Below are 24,462 nucleotides of genomic sequence, written 5' to 3'. Positions count from 1 at the left end.
CCCGCCTCCACATACTGCTGAAACAACAAACTGAGAGTCAACTTTTTTTTTTTTTTTTTTTTACAATTTTGAGCGCTGATGCCTTCTTTTGCTTTTTCTCCTTCAGAAAACATTGTGGGAAGACTCTGCTGTGTGAGAACTGGAAAGAGTTTAGGTTTCTTTTTTTTGTGTGTGTTGGGAACAAATTGGCCAAACAGCAAGAAAACTGCAGCCATTGTAAGCAAGAGTACAGTCTGTGACAGTATGTGAAGGTTTAAGGAAGGAGTTGGAAAATGGAGATCAGACACTGTCACATGATGAGCACAGATAACTCACTCAAACCCAGTGGCTCCATGCTGGAATACTGATAACATGACACTGCTGCCTATTGATCGTGGTGAGGTCAGAGGTCTGAATCAGCTGCAGAGAGACAGAAATCTGTGCTGGAGGGCAGGATTTCATTCAAGGACACTTATAATTAAAGCTAACAGGCTGATCATGCTTCCTCCCTTGGTTTTTTGCTTCTCTATACAAGAGCAGTCCTCTATCTGACCAGTGAGGGGCAGCAGCAGCGCCTGATGCTGAAAAGTAAACACACACTCTCTCCCCCTCCTCTCTTCTCCTGGGAGGAGAGCTGAAAGTTGAGGTGGGAGGGGAGAGGGTCTCCTGTCTGATCCTTTGTCATGGGAAGACTTTACTCTGCTGCTTCATACAGAGGGAGTGAGACAGAGAGGAGGACTTCAGCTTCAGCTGCGAAAGAAGGAAAACCCAACTCAGGCTCAACTATGTGAATGGGACAGAGATCAAAGGTTCAAAGGTTGGTCACTTTTGCTTGGTTTGAAGTCGATTAAGTCAGTTCCTGTATTTCTCAGTCAACACAGTGATGCTCCGAGAGAATCATAGGGCTGCATTTTAATTTCTCACTTATGCATGCACAGTCTGTTGACAACTGTAGAGCTGTGAACATGTGCATGAAATTAAAAATGGTTTGAGTTAAATATTTTCTGTAACTCAGGCCAGTGCAAGCTATTGTATAAAAGAAATGTGCAAAAAGTAAAGGGAATTGAGTTTTCAGTTTTCTGGCTTTGTTAGGAGGCTAAAAGGTAGTGCTGTTCACACTTGACGTTTATGACTTGACATTGCTGGAAAAGGACACAACCAATTAAAAACAGATGTGGATGACAGCCAGCAGTGGTTATCAGCGTGTGAGTCTTCAAGCTGTTGACTGCATAAGGCATTGTGTGTTTGTTTTTAATGCATGAGGTTGAATCAGTTGTAAAAGCAGTGTCTTGAGTCGATTAATTGATAAGTTGATCTTAAACAAATTGTAATGTGCTGCTTTTTTTCTGTTTTTATATCATTGTAAACTGAATATTGGGGTTTGGGATTGTTTGTCAGACTAAATAAGATGTGGAGTGTCACTTTCAGCTGCGGGAAATTACACCAGACATATTATAGACCTAATGATCGATCAAGAAAAGATACCACAAGATTGGCCTGATTGATTTCAAAGCTTTTTGCAAACTTTCTTTTGAATGTTTGAGATTTCCGTCTGTTTCTTTTTTTTTTCTTCTTTTTACTTTTCATGGAACTAATCAGTGTGTTTGTCTGGGCAATGACTGAGACAACAATAGTCTGAGCCTTTTGCAACATGAAAGTAGTTATCTTCACAGTGTTACCACACATAAGATGAAAAACATCTTACCCATGACCATTCCTCAAACTGTTTACATCTCTCTCTGTGTTTATAATCTCCATTACCCTGCCGGCCTGTAGTCTGGACGATGCAGTAAAACCTCCTGACATGAGGCCGGGGTTTTTCCCCCCTTATTTTTTTTTTTTAGGAGGTCTGGAGAATGAACTCATGCTGATTGATTGTGTGACTGTGTAAAAGGATACCCTACTTCCTGTAGGCCCTCTCTCCAGACAGCAGGAGCAGAAAGTCTTGGATCAGCCATCTCTGTCTCTCTCTGCGGTGTGTGTGAGTCTGTGTGTGTGTGTGTGTGTGTGTGTGTGTGTGTGTGTGTGTGTGTTCTGTCTGTGGATTCAGGAAAGAGCAATGTCTGACTTTTAAAACCCCTCTGTTGTAACACTGAAACCAATAATATCTTCACTTAATCTGATTTTTCTGAGTTATGACCCATAGTGTGGGGACCTGAAGATGTATTTCTTAGTTTTATTTGATTTATTTCTTTTAGCTTTTTTTTTTTCTTGTAGGAGGGAGTGCGGCTTTCTTTTTGTGCTGCTGGCTGCTCAACATCTTCACCAGAGTAACTGTGGTTGTACTAGTGATGTTTTCATCCTCATCTGATCTATAGATTATGTTTATGATGCCCTGATTAATCATTTACACTCTCTAATGCCAGAAATCTCATCTTTAGTCACCAGAAACCAAAATGAAAAAATAATTTAATTTACAATAGTATGAAATAGTGAAAAGGAAGCAACCGTTGAAGCTGTTAGGATATAACCTGCAAATATTTGTTTTTTTTTCTCAATTAATCAGAAACACATTTAGTTTTATTCTTTAAAAAAGTGTTTAGAAGAAGTCCCAGTCCAGATTGACCCAGCCTGAACCTCTGACTGTGGCTGCTCTCTCAATGAGTCTGAGGCTCTGAGGGAATACTTTCAAGGACTGGTCATGAGCTTTGGGGCTAAGAGACAGATTAAGGTGCAGAGTGCTGCTTTTCAGACAGACTTTTTATTGGTGACACAGAGCCAGGCATAAAAACTTTCCTCTGGATCTGTTTTCCTACTTAGTCTTTAGGAACTTTTTTTTTCCCTTTCCGTTTAAATATGCACATCTGAAATATCTGCTTGAATTGAGGTATTGTTGTGGAGTTGTTAGAGGATACGTTGAGAGACCGCAAGGAATGGATTCAACTTCCTGTGATCTGCGATGTTCTTAAATCTTCTGTCTTTAGATTGAAAGCTGCTGTGTGGTTTTGCAGGAATACTAGTTTGTAATGGTGGAGAGATGAACCCATTCAACTGTTATGTACAGTATTTATTTAAATTCCAGTAGGTAAGATTAGGATGCATCGATTTTGTATGAGGTGTTACTCCTTTTTGATGATAAAGAATTCAGGAAGTTGCTGTTTTTTCAGTCTTGTTGTGAAAGTTTCATATTGATTCCCTCCCTTTTCTTCTTCTCAGGGAACAAAGCACGTAGGGCCCAGCTGAATCCTGAAGCCTCAGATTGAATCACAGAAAGGAGGTCAGTGTGATGAACAGCATGCTTCCTCAGAGGAGCGCTGTCGCCACACTGGGCTATGGCTCAGGTAAGACAACATTCAAGAGGAGTTTTTGTTTTCTTGCTTATATTTTCTTGATATTGGTCACTTTAATTGGGTCAAATCAGCAGTGACTCTCACAGAAATCTACATTTCGCATCTAATATTTGGTTGCATGTTGCATATGCTTTTAATGAAATCCATCCCCTGCCTGTGTTCAAAGAACACAGTCAGCTGAATGACATTAAACAGGACCATTTCAACTGGTTAAAATCATGTAAATTAAGATTACTTAAGTGCTTCATGAAGCCTGGAAGTTTATTGAGTAAACTTTCCTTAACCTGGGACCTAGAACCTGGAACAGCTTTTTTTTTGCATCAGTCTGTGTTCAAGACCTCAAGGGCCTCGGGGTTTTAGTCAAATGTACCTCTTGGAAGAAGCTTCTCGCCTGTATTTTCAGTATTAATTGGCTGAAAAGAGTGTTATCTTTAGGGCAGAATGAGAAGGATGTGTCAGTGGAGGTTTCTAAGTACAACATTTAAAGAGTGCATTCTGACTTGCAAACTTTTTCTTTTTACCTTCAGTGGGTACTGCAGCTGCCCTTAAAAAGTACGTACTGTTGTCACTCAGCATCACTATGGCATCTGACTGACTGACACAACACCACTTTAATACTCACAACTTTTGATTGATTAGTGAACCCAACCAGACAAAAATAATATGAATAACTTACAGGGTAATTGAGGAATAAACACATACTATGAGGTTGCCAACAAGCTGCTTTTATACATCTGAAGAACATCTATTGAAAAACTGCTTGGCAACCAGACCAGGCGTCTAATTGACAGCTCCTCTTGGATACATAATGATCTGGCTCATGGTCCTTATGCTTTTATAGAGTCCTGTGCTGTAATTGGCAGGGGGCTACACACCGCTGCCCAACGGTTGAGGCCCAGAAATGTCCCAAACACAGCAATGTAAGAAAATACAGGCAGAGGGCATTGTGTCTGCAGAGACCAACACCGCCATACACTTTTAGTGGGTCATAAGAGACGATTGAGAGGAATTAAGTGACAGCTAATCTCTATTAACTGCATATGAATGCAGAATCTGTAGGCAACAGGACAAGATGTTGGAAGTGTTCTGGTTTTTATTTGTAATCCATTTACAGTCCAAGTAATACTGACCAATCAGTAGAGTGGGCTTTGGTTGCATGTGGGTAAACAGTTCGTGTGGAGAATATATTAGGCAAACTGCATTGGCCAAAATGCAATCTCTGAACCCACTGGCTATTGTCTGATGCTGATATAGCTTTTTACTTTTATCTGCATTCGTATGTTGATATCTGTTTATAGATATCAGCTGAAATGTTGTCTGGTTTGTCTAAAGTTGCTAATTGAATTGTAAACAAGGACCAGCGCACAGGAAAAGAGATCCAGGCCTGGATATCTGCTGGCCCCCAGAAGCTATATTGTTGTCAGACCAATAACTGATGTGTTCCAACTCCAAGACTACATGGCAGCCATTTTTATGAGGAGAAGATACTAGCTTTATTCCTTCATGATCTCTGACAAAAAGTTAACCACTGTCACAAATTTAAATAACAGTCTAGGCCTAAGATAATTAAGTTTAATTGACCCAGCAAACCAGAATTAATCTGTAAATCCCAAGTTTGTGACAGAGTTTTGTGACAAAGGAGTACAGGAGGTGGACATTCTTCAATATCACAACTCTGTAATGACTCAGCGTCCAGCCACCCATGACTCAGGGCACCGCCGTCACACTGCTTGCTAAGATATTTGGGCTGGGGTGATTTCTCTTGCAGTCGAGACTATGATGCATTCTGGCTTGTCTTGGTCCACCAGCAGTCTTCCATTTTTAGAAGAAGCTTAACCACTGATTGAGCCAATGTTTGTGTTGGGCTCAGAACTGTATGAGCATTCATTCTTCGCTGGTTTTCCCCCCCTTACTCAGCACACGTGTGATAGCTCTTCTCTTAGCTTAGACGGTGCTTATTAAATAGGCTCCATTAAACCTGACTCTATTATATAGCCCAAAAAGGGACAGGACTTCATGCTCTGTCAACTCTCTCTCTTCTTACAGACTGTGTGAAGATAGACCACAGCAGCAGTGGCTCAGTGGGTGGGACGATACTGAGGGGCTCTCGCTCAAAGGCAGAGCTACAGGATCTGATGGAGACGCTACAGCGCAGGAAGAGCGCTCTGGAGGCCAGCTTGAGGGCAGCTGAGTGCAGCCGCAAGTACCTCAGCGTGCCCCCACCTGTTGGATCCCAGTCCACGAGGCCGCTGTCAATCCTCAGCAATACTGATCGGCCTCCATCTGCCTCCAGAACTTTTTCCTACATGACCAGCAGCAGCGTGCCTCCATCACCTCGCCAAGGTGAACGCCAGCTGAGCTCTAACGGCTTGCTCCGTCATTCCCACTCTCGCCACCAGTCACAAGACAGCCTGCTCCTCTCTAACGCAGCAGAGGGAAGCTCTCTGCTCTCCTCTTACGGACCTCGTTCTCCCAGGGTGAAAAGTGGAGCAGCCAGTGTGCCGTCCAGCCCTCGTATGGGCCGCCGGCTCTACTCTCAGGGCAAAGCTGGAGGAGACTCTCGGCAAAGGAAGTACTCCACCGGCTCCCTCAACAGCCTGGGGTTGCATAGCCGTTCTTTGCCACGGCTTCACAACGTGGCAGACCCCCCTGCTCTGTCTTTACCGTTACGACATGCAGTGGGTTCCCACAGAGGAGTGGGCTCAGCAGGGCAGCGGCGCAGTCTCTCCTCCCTGGAGCAGCCGCCAGATGTGACAGTACCAGCCAGCATGCCTAGCACTCCCAGGAGGGCCAGCCTGGCCTCTCTGAGCTCTCTTGGTATAGATATGGACGATCTGGGCTTTGGGGAGAGGAGGTTGTCCTTTGGGAAGGGTGGATTGAGTCCAGGGCAAAGGGTGGGCAGCATCACCTCTTTGAATGGCAAAGAGGAGCTGAGAGACTATCACCAGCACCAGAGAGATGAACGACTCAGGGAGCAGAAAGTGCAGAGATTGGTGAGTTTCTGTTTGAATCTGATTCATCCATTTGACATCTTGTTTGACCTTATTTGAAAGCATTAAAGTTAACATTGTAAAATAATTAAGTATAAATGACCTTTCCACAGGAGTGCCAGCGTCTAGAGACCATCTTAAACCTGTGCACTGAGTTTGGCCAGATGGAGAGAGAGCCGGCGGGCTCAGCTGTGTCTGACCTGCAGAAGATCAACAAGGAGCTGGAGAAGCTGCAGGTGTCTGATGATGAGTCGGTGTTCTCGGACTCTCCCAGCAGCACTGCTCCAGAGAACTGCTTCGGTGCCAAAGCCAGAGACTTCCAGCTTACAGAGGAGCAGCAGGTCAGCCAGCGTCAGCAGAGCGGCTACAGAGAGGCCAGGTCCCACTCACCTGCTATCAGCCTGAACAGCAGTGCCCCCTCACCATCCACCCACCACAGAACCAAAGTAAGAATGCCAAAGTTATTATTATTCACAGTTCCTTATTAACATCAGGTCAGAAAGATGATATGAAGCGGTAATTTATCATTAGGGGAGCAACACAAGTCAGGTACATTTCATTTATGTAGGCCAAAATCATACATCACACATTTTCACTTAAGGAAAAAACCCACAAGTCTATCCACATCCACGTCCTCTTCTTATTTTCATTCCTCCTCTCAGTGACTTCCTCTTACAACAGGTGTTAAAGGGATTGCTCAGATTTTTTGAAGTGGGGTTGTATGAGATACTTATCCATTGTCCACATATTATCTGCAGTAGATGGCAGTCAGCGTGCCCAGAGTTTGCAGGAAGCAGGCAGGAGTACCACCACGGAAGCGAGGCAATGTACTGCTGTGGACGGGGGCAGCAGCAAAACTATTTAGATACTGTATTTAGAATATTTTTACCACTTTACCTTGCTGTCAGACAACCCTTTCCAACGGGGAACTAAAGCCATTTATCACTCTCTTCAAAGCAACCAGGCTCCTTTGACAAAAATTAACTCGTAATTTTATGACTTTCGATAATCTCAACTAACCCTTTAACACACCAAAGTCACAATAACACAAACAAGCTAATAGACCAGCAGTTCCTGTGTTCTATAGGGCAAAATTACTGTTTTTATCAAGGGAGTCTGGCTTTGAAGAGAGCACAGATAAGTTTCACTTTCAGTTCAGTTCCCTGTCAGAAAGGGCTGTCTGACAGCAAGGTAAGTGATGAAAAGATTCTAATGAAGCATAGATTTTTCTAAGTGGCTAAAATACATTTTGCTGCTGCCCCTGTCCACTGCAGTACATCACTTAACTATACTTTGTGACTGCAAAAATAGTAAGGACAAATCTGAGCTTTAGAGACTTTGTTTCCTGCATTCTGGTGACTTTTAGAGAGTGAAAAAAATAATGAGGACAGCACAACAGCATTTTTATGGTATTCTTAATTTTACTTTTAATTATCGGGAAAGAATACAGAATAATTCGCCCCTCTGATGTGAACTTGTGTGATTCTCTGGCATGAACTGATATTCATCAGTTTTCATTAGCTAATTTCATCACACTGTGCGACCACCATGCTCGAAGGAAAAATCGATGTGGCAGATTTTACAAATTCCATGCCCCTCTCCTTAAAACTTTCCGTAATAAGGGGCTATTTTTCTTTCCAGGACGTCTGAAATTTGCTTGAGTACGTCTTTCTCTCCATTATTTCTTCCATCTCTCACACACTTAGGAGGACGAGGCCCAAGCAGCTCTCCTTCGCGTCACATGCATGCCAGTAAAAGGCATTTTTGTGGCTGTATTGTTTCCCAGGTGGAAACAATAGACTTTTAGAAGTGAAGGGCTTATACACGCTGTATGGTACTAGAAACAGGTTGTGACAAATTTTTGTAAATTGGAAGGAATATGTGAGAATTGTGACACCTTTAGGAAACCAGGAGAGGTCATGAAAAATAGAAAAATTGGGAATGTTGTAGTATACACTTAGCTTTCATGCCGGCTTTTCCAAATTGGGGGCTGAAACAACTGGTGGACTCAAACGCATGACTCTGGAGACAGTTTGGGTAAAATAACAGTCTTTACTGGTCAAAAGGTACATTCGGTAAATGGACTCAGTGGAGGCAAACAAATCCATAAGAATGAAGCAGAGGCAGAGTCAATCAGCAGACTAAATCCAAAAAAAAAAAAAAACAAGAAAGGAAACAAAAGGCTGGAACACTAGATACACAAGCAGCTAAGACAAATTGGCACTGAGAGAAAACAAGACACAAACTAAATACTCTGGTGAGGGGAAAGATAACGAGACACAGGTGAGGCTAATCAGGGCGGGACAGGCAATCAGACACAGGTGAAGTCATCAAAGGGGAGGGAAAACACACAGAGGCAGGAAGTGAAGTTATCTGGAACAGGAGATGTGAGTTTCAAAGTAAAACAGGAAACAACATGAATGAATGAAACATAACCTAAGAACTCTGAGCTGTAACGGGGGCACGCTGACGGTCCTCTACTGTATATACACTGACTATGGCTGAGTACTTCATGTAAACCCCACTTCAAAAGATCCGAGCTATCCTTTTAAAGTGTGTGAAGAGGGGAGCAAGCTGACTAATGGCACGCACCCCTCCTGTGGTATGCAGTTTATCAGACTGCTGCTATCTTGCTGATCTTTGTTTGTTTACCTTTAGTAGTATCAGGAAACATGCTTTCCATTTCCTTTTTACACAGTTCCACAGAACACCATTTCAGAATCTAGTCCAGATTACAAAGTTTCCATAAATGTGTCCATATGTTTATTACGTAGGTAATGTGTATAGAATCATGTTCGAGACAGAGTGCCGCCATTTTCCCCTTAAAGTTTAGAAGCAACCAGCAGAGCTGAAAGGGTTAATGTGGTCCAAAAACATCAAATCAACATACATCATGCAGTGACAAATTCTGCTTTACATTTGGTCCACAGTGGATTTGTCTTGAAGGAAAGTGCAAACATATGTGGCATGACGCTCTAAAGCAGACTCTGAGTCATATACTGACACATCCATGGTAATTGAATTTAGTGTGTGTCTTCCACAGTATCATTCAACACATAAACTTCTTTTAGTCGAGCAGATTCCTCTCTATCCTTGGGCTTTCAGTGAGACGTTGTGTACTGTAAGTGTGTGCAGTCGGCAGTTGGTACATTTCCTGTTTATGTGGGTTCTTCAGACACATAAACAGGGACATCACAGTTGAGCAAGACCTCCTCACAGCTTTGATGTCACTACGACTCGACCTCGTCTTTTCTTTTATTTCTGAATGTGTCTCAGCGGGAAGCCTCGCCGTACATACTGAGAAATAAACGAACATGCTTCATTTACAAATATAAACATATTGACTGTATCACATACCGTGATTTAAAGTTCATAGGCTGACCCCCTCCTCCACTGTCCCAGTCCTGGTGTGGCTGACTTACTGTCTCTGTTGAAGCAGTGAGCGGTAACAAGCTAATGGTGTGTCTGGTTTTAATGAAGAAGTCCTAGTTTTGTTTCAGCACTCAGCCATTCAAACTCAGGGGAACAGGAAATGACTTTATCCCACAGAGAATTAGTGTGTGCATGTGTGTGTGCGCACATGCACGACTGTGTGCGGGTAGAAGGCTAGTGTATATGCATGGAAGAGACATGCGTTTTTCCAGATGTTTAAAACTTAATACTGAAACTAAATAGATGGGAGACCTTGTGAAAATCAGAATACAATGACACAGGTATATGTTTCTTATGTGAAGGACACACATTCTAAACACACCTAGAGTTATAGAAATAAGTTTTTCAAGTTGAGACCACCATTTTGCAATATGGCAATAGTGACAGAGGTTTACAGACTCAAAAACCCTCTCTTCCACCATCTGCATACCACAGAGCCGTTTGTGCAGGAAGAAAGCGCACTCACAAACCAGCCTGGGAAACTATAAATCCTAGACCTGCTGACCACATGACTCTGTAACCACAAAACAATCCTCCTGACTCCTAAGAGGAAGAATACCTGATAATGCAGGATCTCTAAATGTGCCCACGTATGAGTATGAATGAATGCTTGTAGGACGTTGGCAGACGATGAAATGCGTGGGAGTCCTTTGGCACGACTGGCATTGGAGTGCACTGATAGAGATTTCCATTACAGCAAGTAGAGAAGAATTCTGCCCCTGTTGTCAGTGATCCAGCTTTGGATGAGTTAAAACAGCAGCTGCTGTCGTCTGATTCTACTGGCAGGCAAATGAGTTTAACAACATATAATATGCATGGAAAAAATGACTTTCTCATGGTGCAAAAACTCTCTGCACTGATTATACAATCACCCAGAGAAGCTACCAGCAATAAACTTTACAACAGGGATTTTCATGTGCAGTTCTTCAGTCTACAGTATGAACGAGTGCTAAGTTAGAGTTAGTGTGCATTCACAAAAGTTGAACTCTCCTGCACAGCCAAGCATTTAAATGGTTTCCTGATGTCACTACAGGCCTTGGAGAGCGTGCAGCTGAAACAGGAAGTAACGCATATAGAGGAAGAGAGGATTCAAGTTTTGAACAACATAGAGGAGCTGGAGCAGAAGATCAAAGACTTGGACAACCAGATGGAGGAGTCTGTCCGAGAGGTACGTAGCACAGTGCAGTATGTAAACTGACACCTGAAGAGCGTCGTAGTGTTTGTTCTTATCTAGTTTGAGATGACTGATTGATAACCAATGAGCATTGTGCAGTGGTTTATCAATCAAGCTCATAACAATAAAGCTGATGAAGTAAGCTGCAGAAATCATGCATCTTATTCTGTCTGATTATTTAAATTTATTTGACTTTAAAGGGACAGTTCACCCCAAAATCAAAAATACATACTTTTCCTATTACTTGTAGTGCTCTTTTTTTGTTTAGATTGTTTTGGTGTGAGTTGCCGAGTGTTGGAGATATCAGCCATAGAGATATCTACCTTCTTTTGAATATAATTGAACTTGATGGCACTCAGCTTGTGGTGCTCAAAGTGCCAAAAAATACATTTGAAAACCTCAACAGCAATGTCTCTTTTCCAGAAATCACAACTGAGTCACTGAAGATAATCCACAGATCTTGTTGTGAGCAGTTTCACGTAGGAACTATTTTCTTTCTAACTACACCTGCCAACCGTATCACCATGCAGACAAAAGCATGCATCTATTTATACAGTAGACAAGAGGCTTGTGCTCATAACAGTGCAACATGTAAACATTAATGGCGTCCTCCTCGGCTGAACTGTAATGATGAGTAGCTTGCTCAGTAGTGCTAGGTGAGCTTGCAGTCGATGCATACTTCCTTCTGGGCAGTGATAGAGTTAATGTGTGTAGTTAGGTAGATGGAAAAAAGTTCCAACATGAAACTGCTCACAACAAGGTCTGTGGATTATCTGGAGTAACTGGGTCATGACTTTTGGAAAGAGACATTGCAGCTCGAGTGCCTTCTAGTTATGATATCTCCAACACTTGGCAACACAGAAAAACAAGACTGATAAATAGCACTACAGGTAAGATTAGAAATATGTGTTTTTGAATTTGAGGTGAGCTTTGCCTCTAAAGTTGACAATAAACTTCTTAGGTAGTTTTTTTACTGTGTGCTGCTGTCTCCTGCAGATGGAGGTGGAGTGCGCTCTGCTGGAGGGGGAGCAGGAGTCGGAAGTGGCCCAGCTGCAAAGGGAAAAGGAGCTTTTGGAGAAACTCAAGGAAAAGATTCACAGTGTTGAGAAGACGAGCCACACTGAGAAGTCACAGGTAAAAATATATAAAATGAGCGAGCCATGTTTGGTTTTGGGCAGACGTATACAGATTCTTGAACACTAAAGCCACAGCTCAAGCAAACGCTCAGGGATCAGCTCAGTTCAACCACAGTTTCCTCTAACACGGGTTCAATTACATTTGCTTTAAAACCCAAACAAACAAATTATGTTTCCAAGAGGAAATGCTTACAGCACCAGATCAAGAGGGTTCATCACAAATTGGATCTACAAAGCAGCTCGAAAGGTCATCTAAAATATCCTTACCTAAAACTGTCCAAATGTGCAGCAGAGGACAAAGAGATGAAATGTAAAAGCATCTCCAAACAAAATGTTGTGTTCTTGCATGTCAGCCGGTTAGTTGACTTTCTCTGCTGCAGTCTTCTTCTGGTAATCCACTAAGCAGAGCAACTAAAATACAGTACAATACATGGCAGTCTATTCTGTATACTCCAGTATTAGCTCATATTATCACTGAGATTCACAGAAGAACCAAATACCTCAGTTCTCATTTTCACCTGTGCAGTCTTTTTTTTTTTTTTTTTTGCACCTTTTTATCCCTCTTGACCTTGTTCTGTGTAATCCCGGATTCCTTCCTTTACTTCCTGTCTCACATTCACAACTTCTGATTTTGCCCTGGTATCCCTTACACCCACATTTGGGAAGGGGCCCAAATAGTTACCATGTGTAAAAAAAAAAAGAGTTAGCACATCTGACGTCAATTTGGAAAACTATAATCACCTGAAACCTGACATCACTTGGAAGGACACAAAAATTTAACACTTATTACGTTGTCCAAACTAGCACCTATTATATATCGCTCTTAAGGAGAAGGTCCATTAAATGCTTAAATGTTATAATGAGCTGAAAAATACTGTGCTAAAAACTCAAACTGTTTCCATTCATGGATTTCCTTAGTGGCATGAACAATCTAAAGTTATAGTTATTCCTTTAAAAAGTAAATCCAATTCTTAAACAGTGTATTTTCATTTGTTGTGGATTTGTACTATATAATAGGGTTATTGTGTGTGTGTTTGTGCTGCCTCTCAGCAGGAAGTTGAAGAGCAGACAAAAAGTTTGGAGGATTTGGAGTTTCAGAAGCTGGAGAGAGAAATTAATCAGGACGAGGAAAAAGAAAGTCAGAGCCAAGAGCTGCTGCGAGAGATCGCCGAGTGTCAGCGCCTTACAGTCACACGCAAGGTACGATGAGTGAGGTTTTGTGAGTCTGCATGTAGCATGTACTGCATGTTTAACATCACAGATAGTGCTGGCCCTGCATCACTTTTAAATGTCTTATTTTTTGAGCCAAAAGTATCTACAGTATAATGACTACTGTGGGTATTTTTGGAGCGTGATAAAGTAGGTCTTTAGCATTAGTATGGACTTCTCAGTGCATGTTCCTACCAAAAACACTGTGTCTTGATGGTCTCAGAGGTTCAGGCTCTTTGTCTTGCTCTCAGATTTAAGTAACAGGCCTACAGAAATATCCCTGTTCTCATCTCAGGGGTGGACTTCTGAATATTATCAGAAGTTTAGGTGTTAAATCTAACCTAATCTGTCAAATTTTTGGGGCTTTTTTAAATTACTGTTGTCATTAATCTTACTACAGGTTGTGCATGAAAATAAAGCTGCAAAATTGTGAGATTTGCAGCACAAAGCATGAACTAATTACGAGAAACAGCAATACCAGAAATGGTAAGCATGAAATTCTGTTTATGTAGAGAATTAATTGATTTTTCAATTGAGGGAAATTTCCACAGTGATGGGGCGTTAACAGGGTGAGGGTATACAATTGTGTAAATAAGATGTGGCTGTAGGAAAACCAATATCTCACAAAAATTATATTTGCCATCCCAAAGTGAGAATTTTGCTTTCATTGTTTCTGCTTCTGCTTGATGATAAGCATCAGTCTGCAGTATCTGCTACTGTGACAACTTCACATAATGTTGCAATGTGCTTGTTTGTTGTTACAGGAAAGAATCATGACGCTGAAGAAACAGTCCTCACAGATTACCTTACAGGCTCAGCAAGAGAGGGAGAATTTCCAGAGAGAGAAAAACAATTTGCTCGTCATGCTTCAGAAGGTAAGAAGATCCTTTGCATGCTGATTTGGTAAATATTTGATTTTATTTACTTGAAGATTGTATCCCGATGTCTGCAGGAGAGAGAGAAACTGGTGTCTTTGGAAGGAAAGTATGCAGAGTTATCCGAAGGGCAGACCTTCACTAACAACCCTGTAGCCATTAAAGAGGTAAGTGCTCACAGCTACGTTGATACTTCTCCTTCGTCTCTGTCACGCACTACGTTCACATGCACAAAAGATACTGGTTTTTGCCCTCATTCGGAAAAGAGAGTATGCCTACTAAGCTGTTCAGATGGCAAATGAAAATCAATATTCCCCAAATACTCTTGTTTACATGCAGCCCTGCATACGCAAGTTAACGTGCCCTAACATGTCATTTATCACATCAAAATATAGACAAGTGGAACAGCTGGAGCTGCTTGTCATTTTGGTTCTTTGCATCAAAATAGGATTTTTTCAAATTTTCCTACCACGGACTTGTTGGACCGTGCGAACACAACCTCCCTCTGTCATTCCTTCAGCCACCTTCTTGAAGATGTCGGTGATATGTAGGTGTGTTTCTTCTACTGACCAGAAATGTGGGCCTTTCTTTAGGAAATGCATCTCTACCCCACAGCCATGCAAACTTGGGGCGAGTTGGTTTGTGTAGAACGTATCTATGACAACGCACAGAGCTGACCGTTCACAGAAAATAGGCCATGTGTCGCGAACTGCAGTATACACCCTCAATGAGACGCCTATTCCCAAATATGCTGCGGACATGTCCAAATAATGCTCTTAAAACCTAAATAAAACCGGCATATACAATGTCACTGAGAATTCTGTCATATTCTGAATAATGGTGGATTATTAGTGTGCATGTAAATGTACCCAGTGCCTCTGATGAGATGATCTGTTATTATTATCCTTTCCATCCTTTGTGATTCCTCTGATTTCTGTGATCACGTCAGCACTTGCACTCTCTGAAGGAAAGGAGAAGAAGTGGCAAAGAAAACTCTTCCCACCCGAGTGACAGCCTACCTCATAAGAGGAGCCAGCAGCTCCTCACCCCTTACGGCAGATCCCTGGGACGCACTCTTCCTCCCAAGGTCATTAACTTTATGTCGGAGGTAATCTAGCAGACATTAAAGGTGTAGGACTCAACTTGGTGTTTCAAATCTGAAAGAACGATGAGTATATCTCTTGATGATGGTGCTCACTCTGATTCTGGACTGCAGAGGAGGGGAATTCACTGCCCTCATTACGTGTATCTGGAAGGATTTAAACTTCCCCAAGAGAATGATCCACCCAAACAGGAATTCACAGTTTCAGTCGGGCTTACAACACCCATCCAGCTCAAGGAGTACTTAGCACACGAGAGGAGTTTGTAGTTGTATGAAGGTTGTAGACCCTGATTCTGAACAGCATGTGTGCTGCTGTTTCCTCCTCAGGCCCACTTGCCTCTGTCCCAAAGCTCCAGCTGTGGCAGCGTTATCCCACAAGGCTTCAGCTTCTCCCCCAGGGACCTGACTACCCGCCGCCTGCCTAAAAGTGAGTCAGAGTTACAGGATGTCGCATCTCGTCTGCATCAAATCTATACTGTGTGACCAGTTTAAACCTCAGGCGTTAGATATGTAGGGCAGGAAATGCTCAACTGATGCAATAGTCTGTGGCACCGCACAAAGGGAAACACGTTTGGCCCAAATCTGATACCAAAGACTAAATATTTGTGGAAACAGAATGTCGAAACATTATACCAGATTGGAATTTGTGATTTTGAGGCAAATGACGTGTTTGCACAGCTTGCTCTAAACAAATGACACATGCAAAGTATCTTCATTGGAAATGACAGTACTTGTGAACAATGTGTAATTTAACAGAAATGTGTTATGAGGTTTTAAGAAACTCAAAATTGATCCCTCAAGAAAAGCATGATGTTAAATACTGTAGCATAATAGCCATACAGGGTTTATGTGTGATGTGGAGGATTGAGGATTTGTGTTCAAATGGTTTTTGGAAGATACTGTTGTGCTTCATAAACCCTGATTACCTTTGTCACTGTGTTGACTCAATTAAAGGGACAGTTCACCCCAAATCAAAAATCCATTTTGTTTTTTTTTTCTTACCTGTAGTACTATATATCAGTCTAGATTGGTTTGGTGATTTGCCAAGTGTTGAAGATAGCAGCCATAGAGATGTCTGCCTTCATACACATTTGAAAAACTCAACAGCTATGTCTCTTTCCAGAAATCATGACGTGGTTACTCAAGATAATCCACAGACCTTGCTGTGAGCAGTTTTATGTAGGAACTATTTTATTTCTGCCGAACGACACCCATCAACGATGTGTCCACACAGAAGCATAGAAGAAGCATACACCTAGTCATGGATGAGAGGCTCTCGTTCATGACAGAGTGAGGGGTTAACTCCTTCTTGACTGGGTTGTAACATTAGCTAGCTTAGTAGAGCCAGGCCTCCAAGATGTGTGCCAGGCTTTGAAGCCAGTTTCGTTGTGGCCACACAGTCGAACTGCAATTTCCTGGTTCGTCACGTGATGCCACTGGGCCCAAAAAGACTTTTCCTATCGACTTACATTGGGAAAAAGACGTCTGTATATCAGTGGATACAGTTTTTTGAACGTCATAACCCCCATGAAATGAATCGTTCCACTATCAGGATTTAATCCACTTAGTTTGATAACATTTGACACATCTGAAAGAGCTGCTTGATTTTATCCCCATTCAAGTTAGCGATTGCTAAAGCAGGAGTAGCCCGCATAAGTCTCTGATCTATGGGTAGCAGCATAGACCGCGGAACCGGGGGGGGCAGGGGGGCCATGGCCCAGGTAACTTTTGTACTCTGACATAGAGGGCTGCATTGGGACCCGGCGGGACCCAACGCAAATAGTAATAGTCATTTTGATCCACACTCCACCAGTTGGTGGCGGTAATGGGCCAATTCGCTGTTTGCCAACCGCCATTAAACAGTAGAAGAAGAAGAAAAATAATAACAAGAAGAAGATGTAGCCTAGCGACGGGATGTCAACACAGGAACTTGGTGCACATGCATGAGCGTTTCCACTCCATATTTATTCATAAATGGATGAATATGCCCTGAACCAGCTTTCATACCAATTTGCTGCTTGCTCCACCTGTCTGTCTGTCTGTCTGTCAGCTCCATCTGTCATGAGACAAACATGAAAGAAGACGTGCAGTTTATTGTGTTTCACCGGCGACGAGCTCTCATTACGAGCGACTATTATGCATGTCTGCGCACTCTTTATAACTCACTGTGTGAACCTATGTTGCATAATAAAGATTTGCCCCCTCATAATTTTTAACCGCTCCCTCAGTAACTTCATCCTGGCGCCGGGCTTGCCTTAACCTCAATCACTGCGTGATTAGGCTACATAAAGGTAAAGGTAGAAAAATAGCCTAAATAAATACAGAGGAGGAGAATAGAATATGAAACAGCCTTTATTTCATTAAAAACTAAATGAAAACAACGAAATAGGAGCGCTATTACTGACCAGTGCGTCAAAAGACATGCAGGCCAGGGGAACGAAACAAACAACCCCATGAATCTCTTTATTAATAGCCTATAATATGACGTGTTTTCTCCTGCGGGATGGGAGAAGACACAAAATCAATGCATCTCTATTATTGTGCGGGCATAAATTCTCAGAGTTTTGCGGGAGCGGGCAGGAGTGGACATACACATTGCGGGAGCGGGCGGGAGTGTAACACACACGTTGCGGTTGCGGGCGGTAATGGTCAGAAATTCAGCGGAGCGGGCAGGAGCGTGATGAAGAAAACTGTCCCGCGCAGGGCTCTACTCTGACAAACTATTTTATATGAATAAAAGCCTAAGTTGTAGCCTATCTGTGTTTTTACGAGCCAAGTCACCACACACCTTCACTCACTCTCACCAGCTGCTGCCGATAAAAAAAAAATCCCACTGACTGCTGCATATTGATTTGATATTAGTGTGCCTATCAAGTGCATTGTTTATCAATACATCATGCATGAGTGTCGCGAGCTAACGGCGGGCACTTGCGCTGGCTGCATCTGGGAATATGAAGAGACAGAAGTCGATATCTGATTTTCTTCAAGTAAACAGAAAAAACAAAATGATCAAATTACTCCAGCTTCCACTGTGGCCTCATCTGTGCCTTTATGTATAAATAGGCTTGGCCTGTTGTGTGTGAATGTTAGAGTGGGATCAGAGGGGTTAATCTGAGCAAGCATGTGTTCGTGTTCATGCGTGTACTGTAGATGTAACTGTGTGGCGTCGGAATAAAAAAAGTGCTCTGCAACGTCAGTAATATTGTCTGTTTCAATGCATATGCCACCCCCACCCCCACCCCCTCCGCCATGACTTGAAATTATGGCCCCCCCTAGTTCAGATGCGTTCCGCGGTCCATGGGTAGCAGTACCGATCATTTGGGTAATTTATGTGGAAATTGAGCTTTTTTGGCTTCATGTGCCACTGAGCAACTTTAACAGGAATGAACAGGTCCTACCTTCAACACTGTACTCAGGTCTCTTAATACATCCACGCATGGAGCTAGGTGAGCCCGCAGTAAATGCATGCTTCCTTCTGCGCTGTGATACTGATACTGCCTGGATACTGATGGCGGGTGTAGTTCGGTCGAAAGAAAATAGTTCCTACATGAAACTGCTCACAACAAGGTCTGTGGATTATCTTGAGTAACGAGAAGGCAGACATCGCTGTTACTGGCAACTCACACCAACGCAATCTAGATTTGTAAACAGCACCACAGGAAAGAGGAAAAGTAAATACATATTTTTGATTTTGGAGTGAACTGTCTCTTTAAAAGCCTTTATCCTTCTCTGTCCAGGTTAATCAGTTCAACTTGGCCCAGCTGCTGGAGCCAGATTTTTATGAAATTATGATCACAAGATGTGATTCCACATGGCCAGCCATTAATGAACTGCAACCCTCTTGTTATGATTTAGTATTTTAACATTAGATCATGCATGCTGAGGGTATTTCCACTTTCTTACTGTAATGTTTTCTTCTGTCAGCAGGCAACAGCCATGCACACATGAATGAAGACAGGCAGAGAAGAAGTGATTTTTGCAGCAGGATGGTCTCTGAGCCCAGTGTGTTCTTGGACTCCTTCTACCCGGACAACAGCCAGGCCTCTGATACTGTCAGCGTGGACAGCTCTGACAGCCTGGAGACCAGCTTCTCTGCCTGCTCCCCAGACAATATCTCCAGGTTAGTGAGAGAGCATGATGAAGAACAGATGAAAGGTTACTTTGAAAAGTTTAGACGTTGCAAATTTGGGTGAGTCAGAATAAGGAGAGATGTATTTTTAGAAAAGAAGTTGGAGTATAAAGGCTGCAGGAAATGAGAGATATTCTGAAGAGCAAACAGACAGAGGAAATGCTTTTGGTTTTTATAGAGGATGTGATGCTCTGTGTTTGTGTCAATTGAGAGACAATGATCCACATGATGTCTAGCTGTACTTACACTCCCTAACAAACAGTTACATATAAGTTAGTGAAGTCAGTCAGAGCCTAATTGTGTTCACGGGAAATTGTTGTTTTTAAAGGGAAGGCTTACGAGTTAATTATCAGGAAAGTCCTACGTCATGGTGTTTTTCGAGTCACCTATTTATCCTGCAAATTTAAACAAAGCCTGAAAGTTGCGTTTTTTATTATGTGTTTGTTTATGACTTTGTATTTTATTTTTCCACCTTATCACAGAAATCTGGTTCTTCATGTGTTTGACAACTGGTGTTTTCCATTTTCCATCAGTGCCAGTACGTCTAATATGGCGAAGATTGAGGAGATGGAGCGATTACTCCGAGAGGCCCAGGCTGAGAAGCATAGGCTCCTCGAGCATCGGGTAATATGCCAAACCTAATTTAAAGCTTCTTGTGCATATGGATGTGTGCATGGGCAGATAGCAAGGCAGTTGGCCTCTGGGCATAGATATGCAAAAGGATCCACCACCTCTTCTACACAGGAGTAACACATCCTCCTTGCAGATCCTTTGCATCTCTTTGTGTTTGTGTGTGTGTGTGGTTTGGTCTCTTTGTAGTCATTCTGAGTCTCTTCTTGGTCAGTACATGTTAATATCAGAGACATTTTGCAGGTGAAGGCCGGGGTGGGGCCTGACCTGCCTGATAAACCAGTTCAATAATCCATCCATGGGTATGTGTGTTTGTTGATGGATGTAATTTACACTGTGTAACTTGTGCAGGAGCGTGAGATGGAGATGCGCAGGCATGCTCTAGAAGAGGAGCGAAGAAGAAGGGAGGAACTGGAGAAACGACTGCAGGAGGAGACGAGCAGGAGACAGAAACTTGTAGAGCGAGAGGTGAAGCTCAGGGAGAAACAGAGATCACAGGTATTCAGAATTACTGGCGAGAGAATGTTTAATCTTTTTTTTCACCATGTGCTTCATGTAAATACCTCTTGAACAATCAGATGTTTAATTTCAATGCTTTTTCCACAGTCCCGGCTGTTGACTCGCTACTTCCCTGTAAGAAAAGACGACTTTGATCTTCACGGCCATATCGAGGCAGCTGGACACAACCCAGATGCCTGCTTCCATCTGGCCATCACTGATAAAACCTGCCGAGGCTTTCTGGTCAAAATGGGTGGCAAGATCAAGACATGGAAGAAACGCTGGTTTGTCTTTGACCAGAATCGCAGGACGCTCACCTACTATGCAGGTGAGTCACTCTTTGTTTTCAGTTCTCTGTTGATAATGTGCGGTTTAAGATGTGAGATGCAGTTACTGCAATAGTGATGTCACTTTTTAAGCTATGCCAGCAGGGTACTTTGGATGCTGAGGCCGAGCTTTGATCACAGTGCTGTCGGTTCTGTTTATATTCTCCTCTGCAGACAAACATGAGACCAAGATGAAAGGAGTCATTTACTTCCAAGCCATAGAGGAGGTGTATTATGACCATTTAAAGAACGCACACAAAGTAAGTCAGTTTGTGTGTGCGTGTGTGTGTGTGTGTGTGTGTGTGTGTGTGTGTGTGTGTGTGTGTGTGATTTTCAGCATTTATTGAATGATGCTGACATCTGTTTATTCTCTGCCTCTCTCCCTCCATTTGTCTTTCTCCCTCCCACATGCATCACCTCACCCCTCTCCCTTCTCCTCTTATCCCACTTTTTCTCTCAACACTTCATTCACTTTCGCACCCAAGAGCCCCAACCCCTCACTGACGTTCAGTCTGAAGACCCACGATCGGGTGTACTATATGGTCGCTCCGTCGCCTGAAGCCATGCGTATTTGGATGGATGTTATGGTCACGGGTGCTGAAGGACACATGCATTTTATGGTGTAACTGATCCCAACAGATCAGTATCCACACCACTAAAGTTCATTGGTAAGCGTTGTGTCACATGGGACGGTTGCGGTACTCTGCTTGTATCAACGTTGTGCAGCAGAGCTGAGACTGATGTTCATCAGGTCAACAAAAAAAGAACTTCTGTTTACACTTGTATTATCTGTAGCCTACATGTCATGCTCAAAAGCACACTTTATAATGTAATCATGTATAACAGAGCAAAAGAATGGATATACAGGTTTTATAATTAAGCTATTTAGTTTTTGTTGTTGTTGTTTATGTCGCGCATCATTAAATCTCGCACCAGTTTAGTAGTTACATTCTCCAACCTCAGATTTCCTTAAACAAAACCTCTGCTTGTCTTAAACTCTCCTTGTTATGTTTGGCTTCTTTTCAATTAAAACGTGATCAGGGAATGTTCTAAATCAGGGATACACAACTTGTGGTCCATTTGGCTCACGATAGGGTGCCGGGTGGCCCACTGACCATTTTCTAATTTATGATGAAGATCATTTGATTCACACAGGGAGTTGTTTTTGTACTCTAAATGCAAATAAGGTGTCAGAGTGCATAAAAAAGCATCAGAATAGAGCTTGTTTATAAAAAGCAGTGCCGGGGAGGATCCGACATACATCTGGGCCAAGCCCCGAATGTCCTCAAATCCTAGAAACATGCCCACGTACAACAAACATCACAAGGTTGAAAAAAGGTATTTCATTTATTATATATACTGATAAATATTATTGATGTTTGTTAATTAACTGACCCCTGGCCTCCTGACATTTTGCAAGAGTGGCCCCTGAGCAAAACAAATTGAGTATCCCCGTTCTAAATGATCAGAAACACAACACCTGCTCCACCTCTAAACTGTGGTGCATACTGGTGCTGCTCGTCTATAGCAGATGCATATCTGCCAAACAGCTTTCTATAACCTAGCGTTTAGTCATACATGTATCCGTCATGTTCCATGTTTAAGTTATACGTCCACCTTCTCTCTCGTCTTCTGGTTGGACGTCAGGTTGTATCAGTGAGTCACCACTTCTTTGTTCTTTCTCTAATTAAGATCATACTGTCTGTGTTTGTGTTTGCAAGAATGCACATTTTTACTTCAACTCAGATTTATTATTTCTATGTTGTCACTAATATTCAAATGTCATGAGTGTGAGTATTACTTTACATTTTTCAACTCAAGCATTTTATTGCTGCTGCCAGACTACAAGCATAAGCTGGTCTTGTCTTGCTCATTTGAAGCAGGGCTGAATGTCCACCATTACTATTACTTCAAACCATGTCTCTTTGCATCACTTTCACTCCAGTGAGTCTTAATGTCACATTATGCAAACTTTATTCATGAAGAAGAGGTTATTTCAGGCACTTTTGTAGGTTTTATTGTTATGAATTTTTAGAAATTGAAATATTGTATTCATAAAAGTATAAAATGCTCCCAAATTACAGTGATACTGTGGTACATGCCTGCCACTGTGCAGCTAGCTCCCTCTGTCCATAGTAGAGGCTGCAGGCCTGATGTGATGTGTTACATTTGAGGCCATGTTGTGCAGCAGTGATGCTGTTTTGTACTGCGTCACCCACGTTACTAAAGCATTTCAGTATGCGTTTTCACCAGCAGAGGTCCTCAGTGCAGAGTTATTGCACTGAATGATGTAATGCCCATGGTTAGTAGGCCCATGCTCATCAATGAGCCATATTTTCTAACTCGTATATATCATATATGTGCATTTATCAGCACATGCATATCAAGCTGAAGATTTGCTCTTTGGAAGCAAAGCAGAAATCATGTTCAGGATCTTGAACACAAAATGATTTTTTTTAATCATTTTCTTTTAAATGTTTTATAAACTCCATATGTTTGATCTGTATATTCTTTGACTATTTGTAGCAGTCTGACTGATAATGAAAGATCTCTTTAACAGCAAGTGACCAGCAGCTGTTGGTTTACAGACTACAGAGTGCAGAGGAGGCTGCAGGGCTGACAGTGTTGCAGATGAGGTGTTGCCTTTCTTGGATGCTCCTCAGTGAACGGAGGTATCAGTCCTGTTGACACCTCATCCGCAAACTGTCCTCCGCTGTGAGAGACACAGGCCTTGAAACCAAACAAATAACTGCATTTATATATATTTTTAATAAATTTTATATTTTGTGTATGAAAAATGGTAATTTTAGTCGACTCTATGCTACATTTTTTATGTTTGGCATTTGTCATGTTTCAATATGAATAAGAATAAATAATTTTGATTATGAATTATATTTGTGAAATGGTATACTTTGCCTGTTGAGTTGCACGTTGTGTTTCATGGGCTCTATAAACTTCATGTTAAACAGTGGGAAATTTGCACTGAATGTTTGAGCACTGAAAAGAAGCTTTTTAAATCCCAACATGGCAACATGATGTGTTTTCCCATGGATACAGAGTATCATAGCTTTATTCTTACACGGTTACGTAATGTATCATCATGGGAATCAATAGTCTTATTATATAGGGATGCACAGTGTCCCTGGATTGAAACTTAACTAGGCCCTTAAGCCTCTTAAAGGAACTGACCTTTTCTTTATCTTTAAATTGTCATGATAAGAGCCAATAGCATCATCGCTGTGGCATTTTGCGCTAAATTATCAGCTCCCTGACAAGTATCTGAAATATCTCAGAAACTCAAAGATTTTCTGGGAGTGTAATGTTATCTACAATGTGGTTCAGCCTTTTTCAGAAGAAGCAGGAGCTGTGAATCTCCACATTTTAAGGCTGTGTGACAGCATATTCGTAGGTGTGTAGGATGGGTGACAGAAAATTCAGCAATGTTGTGTTTTTTATACATGGCTGGTTCAGCTCAGGTCACTGCAAAAACAGTTTGGAAGCAAACTGATAACTCAAAATATGTCTCATCATTACAGTGAAGTATTATTATGCTGCTTTAGATTGTTTTAATTCCATAGCTCAATTTAAAATAGCGTGTGAAGTGATAACCTGTCTTATTAGCATGTATAGTGTGAGTGTGCTCATTAAGGCACTCATGTTTTTAAACTCCTCCTCCCAACTCTCACAGCCTT

General features: G+C 42.1%; 1 protein-coding gene across 9 annotated transcripts; it reads left to right on the top strand.

Moving 5' to 3' along the window:
- Positions 1–646: 646 nt before the first annotated feature.
- phldb2a (pleckstrin homology-like domain, family B, member 2a) lies at positions 647–23,659 on the top strand. Of its 9 annotated transcripts, none has more exons than XM_049592421.1 (17): positions 647–796; positions 3,136–3,260; positions 5,316–6,262; positions 6,373–6,705; positions 10,725–10,859; positions 11,862–11,999; positions 13,055–13,201; positions 13,975–14,085; positions 14,163–14,252; positions 15,035–15,172; positions 15,515–15,614; positions 19,115–19,307; positions 19,850–19,940; positions 20,298–20,444; positions 20,553–20,772; positions 20,945–21,030; positions 21,256–23,659. In XM_049592421.1, exons 2-17 carry the CDS (start codon positions 3,206–3,208, stop codon positions 21,394–21,396), a joined length of 3,072 nt encoding a protein of 1,023 aa, XP_049448378.1. In that variant the 5' UTR covers positions 647–796; positions 3,136–3,205; the 3' UTR covers positions 21,397–23,659. The 9 variants fall into 9 exon arrangements, with proteins under 9 accessions (XP_049448378.1, XP_049448374.1, XP_049448371.1 ...); XM_049592417.1 differs by having other exon boundaries at positions 19,112–19,307; XM_049592414.1 differs by having other exon boundaries at positions 15,035–15,193; positions 19,112–19,307.
- The last annotated feature ends 803 nt before the right edge of the window (positions 23,660–24,462 follow it).

Source organism: Epinephelus fuscoguttatus, linkage group LG12 (genome assembly GCF_011397635.1).
Source record: "Epinephelus fuscoguttatus linkage group LG12, E.fuscoguttatus.final_Chr_v1".
Classification (NCBI taxonomy): domain Eukaryota; kingdom Metazoa; phylum Chordata; class Actinopteri; order Perciformes; family Serranidae; genus Epinephelus; species Epinephelus fuscoguttatus.
The sequence above is the reverse complement of the archived record's forward strand: the minus strand, read 5'-3'. Positions and strand labels throughout refer to the sequence as shown.

Excerpts from the sequence above, each read along its gene's own strand:
- phldb2a (XM_049592413.1), top strand. The coding sequence starts at position 3,206 with ATGAACAGCATGCTTCCTCAGAGGAGCGCTGTCGCCACACTGGGCTAT. Across the intron at positions 10,860-11,861 it reads TGGAGGAGTCTGTCCGAGAG|ATGGAGGTGGAGTGCGCTCT; the intron begins GTACGTAGCACA and ends TGTCTCCTGCAG. Across the intron at positions 20,773-20,944 it reads GACGCTCACCTACTATGCAG|ACAAACATGAGACCAAGATG; the intron begins GTGAGTCACTCT and ends TCTCCTCTGCAG.